The sequence below is a fragment of the Gadus macrocephalus genome, chromosome 23, assembly GCF_031168955.1.
Source record: "Gadus macrocephalus chromosome 23, ASM3116895v1".
In the NCBI taxonomy this organism is placed as follows: Eukaryota; Metazoa; Chordata; class Actinopteri; order Gadiformes; family Gadidae; genus Gadus; species Gadus macrocephalus.
This window is the reverse complement of record NC_082404.1, coordinates 16,565,050-16,569,363: the sequence shown is the minus strand read 5'-3', so window position 1 is coordinate 16,569,363 and position 4,314 is coordinate 16,565,050. Positions and strand designations below refer to the sequence as shown.

Here is a 4,314-nt window from a genome sequence, read left to right as displayed (position 1 = left end):
GTTACCATGGAGCTCTAAAAACGCCGTACCTTCAGCACCTTTTATGTCACCAACTCTGTATCTTATGTGGATTTCAACATCTCTACAGGTTATGAATGTAAATCTAACATCTATAGAATGTATTCTGATATGAGCAAACTAGCTGCTTAAAGCTTCAAATAACCAGGTGCTGTTAGCTTCATGTTAACTAGCTGCTAACAGTTTCAAATAAAGAGGTGCTGTTAGCTACATGCTAACATGCTGCTTACAGTTTCAAAATAACCAGGTGCTGTTAGCTACATGCTAACATGCTGCGGAGAGCAAAAAAAAAAAACGCCCCTAAGAGCTACAGCTAACTAGCTGCTGTCAGCTAAAGCTAACTAGCTAGAGTAATTTTACAACCTGCACATGAACTCTCTCTCACACACACGTACACACACACTATGCGCACAAAAGGCTGTCTTACCTCTGCTTGGGCTGCAGACAAGCAATCAAACAGACCTCCTACGAGCTAGGCCACACAAAACAAACACACACATACACACACACAAACACACACGTACGCACACACACACACACACACCCACACACAAACAGAAGAAGAAAACAAAACAAAAATATCCAAGTCGAAATGGAGGAAGAATATCCACTATAGTGAACTATACTGTAGCATAAGGTTAGTGTAGTAAACTACCACTAAACTAAAATAAACTATAGTGTAGTAAGTATACCTTACTACACAATAGTGTAGCTGTAGTAGTAGTAGTGTCGTATAGTGTAGTATAGTGTACAATACTGTAGCCGAGTACAGTTTACTGTAGTGTACTATAGTGTGGTATAGTGTGTGCTTGTGTGTGTGTGTGTGTATTCATTAGGGGGAGTTTGACTGTGAGTGTGCGTATGCGTGTGCGTATGCTCACGTGTGTGTGTACGTGTGTGAGTGTGTTTGCGTGCAAGCGTGCATGTGTGTTTGTGTGTGTGTACCTTGGCATGATGAAGGTCCACTCCGTACATCGACAGTTTCTTTGCAATCTCCAGGAATGAAGTTCAGCAACAGCTGGAGTCATCCCCCTACACACTCACACACACACACACACACACACACACACACACACACACACACACACACACACACACACACACACACACACACACACACACACACACACACACACACCACACACACACACACACAGTGAGTGTGTGTGTGTGTGTGTGTGTGTGTGTGTGTGGTGTGTGTGTGTGTGTGTGTGTGTGCGTGTGTGTGTGTGTGTGTGTGTGGTGTGTGTGTGTGTGTTGTGTGTGTGTGTGTGTGTGTGTGTGTGTGTGTGTGTGTGTGGTGTGTGTGTGTGTGTGTGTTTGTGTGTGTGTGTGCCTGCTGTGTACTTGTAGGTCTTGTGGAGGTCCACTATCCTCTCTCCATCTCCTGGTCTGACTGGGAGGCGAAGCTCAGGCTCGCTGACGTAGTCACAGCCCAGCTCATCTGGTAAGACGTCCGCATTCAAGGTTTATTTATGGGTTATGTGGTAGTAGAGTATAGTAAGGCTATAGGGTTTGGGGTAGAGATGACAGGGTTAGGGTTAGAGATGACAGGTTTAGGGTTAGAGATGACAGGGTTAGGGTAGAGATGACAGGGTTAGGGTAGAGATGACAGGTGTAGAGGTTAGAGATGACAGGGTTAGGGTTAGAGATGAGAGGGTTAGGGTTAGAGATGACAGGTTTAGGGTAGAGATGACAGGGTTAGGGTTAGAGATGACAGGGTTAGGTTAGAGATGAGAGGGTTAGGGATGTTAGGGTTATGGTTAGAGATCACAGAGTTAGGATTGGAGATGAGAGGGGTAGGCTATGTCTGGCTAGCTCCCTCCTCAACAAAAACAGGACTTGTATGTATATATATATATATATATCTATAGATATATTATTTACATATAGTCTGTAGACTAGGGTAGACTAGAGTAGACTACTAGTAGAGAGTCTACTAGTACAGTAGAGAACAGTAGAATAGAGTACAGTACTGTACCAGGGTCATGGTCGCCAAGCTCTGATTGGACGGTGTAGGAGCCCAGTACTATGTGAGTAGCCAATGAGCACGGGAGTCTCCCGGAGACGATGTCTCTCTCAGCTGGAGACACAGGAAGTACCTGCGGACACACAGGAAACAGGGTTAGATGATTGACAGGTGATTGACAGGGGACCGATGATTGACAGGCGTACCTAGTGAGGTCTTCTGACAGCTGAACAGGATCAGGAGGATAGAACTTAACATTGAAGGAGAAGTTCCAGGAGACACCTGAGGGACATAAGGTTAGATATAAATACATATTTACAGATCTTTGTATAGATGTATATATACTAAACAACCTACCACATATCTATCTAATAATAATAATCGGCCATAACAAAAACTTTATATAAATATATATGTGTGTTTGTGTATATCTGAATGCATTTATGGGTGTGTATATCTATACTTGTCGATTATTATATGTTCATATCTATACGTGTGTATATCTTTACGTGTGTTGTATATCTATATGTATATGGGTTTTTAACTAACCTCTTAATTGTTTTTTCATCTCCTTTGCTGGAGCTAACCAGTTCTAGAGAGAGAGAGAGAGAGAGAGCGAGAGAGAGAGAGAGAGAGAGAGAGAGAGAGAGAGAGGAGAGAGAGAGAGAGAGAGAGAGAGAGAGAGAGAGAGAGAGAGAGAGAGAGAGAGAGAGAGAGAGAGAGAGAGAGAGAGAGAGAGAGAGACAGAGAGAGAGTCAGAGGGAGAAAACTCAGATATGAACACAACTAGATGCTAGACAAAGAAAGACAGACAGGCAGACAGACAGAGAGATATACAGCCACACTGATAGATATAAAGACAGACAAGCAGACAAACAGACAGGCGGACAGACAGAAAGACGGATGGAAGACAGACAAACATACCTTCTGGTTGTCTGAGTCTTTGTAGGTGAGGCCAAAGTAGTCTCTCTCCAGCAGGTTGAGATGGTCACACACCTTCTGGAGCAGAACCTGACCTCTGACGCGCTTCTACACACACACACACACACACACACACACACACACACACAGCACACACACACACACACACACACACACACACACATCACACACACACAAACGCACACACACACATTTGAAAACACATTTAAATGTACAGGTGTAGACTCTAGTTCTGTAGAACAGGTGTAGAGTCTATAGAACAGGTGTAGACCCTACCTCTATAGAACAGGTGTAGACCCTACCTCTATAGAACAGGTGTAGACTCTATAGAACAGGTGTAGACTCTATAGAACAGGTGAAGACTCTATAGAACTGATGTAGACTCTACCTCTATAGAACAGGTGTATACCCTACCTCTATAGAACAGGTGTAGACTCTACCTGTATAGAACAGGTGTAGACCCTACCTCTATAGAACTGATGTAGACTCTACCTCTATAGAACAGGTGTATACCCTACCTCTATAGAACAGGTGTAGACTTACCTGTATAGAACAGGTGTAGACCCTACCTCTATAGAACAGGTGTAGACTCTACCTCTATAGAACAAGTGTATACCCTACCTCTATAGAACAGGTGTAGACCCTACCTCTATAGAACAGGTGAAGATCTCTATAGACAGGTGTATACCCTACCTCTATAGAACAGGTGTAGACTCTACCTCTATAGAACAGGTGTAGACCCTACCTCTATAGAACAGGTGTAGACCCTACCTCTATAGAACAGGTTGTAGACCCTACCTCTATAGAACAGGTGTAGACCCTACCTCTATAGAACAGGTGTGGACCCACCCTACCTCTATTAAACAGGTGTAGACCCTACCTCTATAGAACAGGTGTAGACAGCCCCGTCCAGCAGGGTCACTCTGGTCTGCATGATGCCGAAGCGCAGCACACTGCGGGCAGGAGATCCTGCGATCCTACTGGTGGACGACAGGTAGCTCGCACTGTCCTCACCCAATGAGCTTGGTGGGTTAGGAGAGATCCCGCCCCCTGTCTGTGAAAAGCCAACAGGAAGTCGTTTTAAAGGGGAGCAAAACGTCCTGTTTTGACAGGAAGTGACATAAAGTCAGCTAAGTGTAATGGCGGTGGTCATGACAACCTCTGAATACCTTTGGCGATGCTGCAGGAAAAAAATCTGTGGGCGTAGCCTGCCAGTCTGGCTGGCCAATTGGGGATCAGATTGCGTTTCCATGGTGATTCACCTGCAAATCAGAAAGGACCAGTGTTGTTAAAATGTAAAGCGTCTCAATAATATTGATACAGCAATACTGTAGTTAACGTCACATTCAAGGGGATTTGATATGAAGAACTATAGAGAGAGAGAT

At 44.3% G+C, this 4,314-nt stretch overlaps 1 protein-coding gene across 1 annotated transcript in view; it reads right to left on the bottom strand.

Annotated features, from left to right (window-relative positions):
* Positions 1 to 392: 392 nt before the first annotated feature.
* Positions 393 to 4,314, bottom strand: part of LOC132452651 (band 4.1-like protein 3) — a 6,543-nt gene continuing 2,621 nt past the window's right edge. The window contains 10 exon segments of the mRNA XM_060045379.1: positions 393 to 490; positions 964 to 1,050; positions 1,366 to 1,462; positions 2,000 to 2,095; positions 2,098 to 2,120; positions 2,194 to 2,269; positions 2,537 to 2,579; positions 2,912 to 3,016; positions 3,810 to 3,983; positions 4,099 to 4,191. Of these exon segments, the coding sequence (XP_059901362.1) occupies positions 484 to 490; positions 964 to 1,050; positions 1,366 to 1,462; positions 2,000 to 2,095; positions 2,098 to 2,120; positions 2,194 to 2,269; positions 2,537 to 2,579; positions 2,912 to 3,016; positions 3,810 to 3,863 (588 nt within the window). The 5' untranslated portion in view covers positions 3,864 to 3,983; positions 4,099 to 4,191 and the 3' untranslated portion in view covers positions 393 to 483.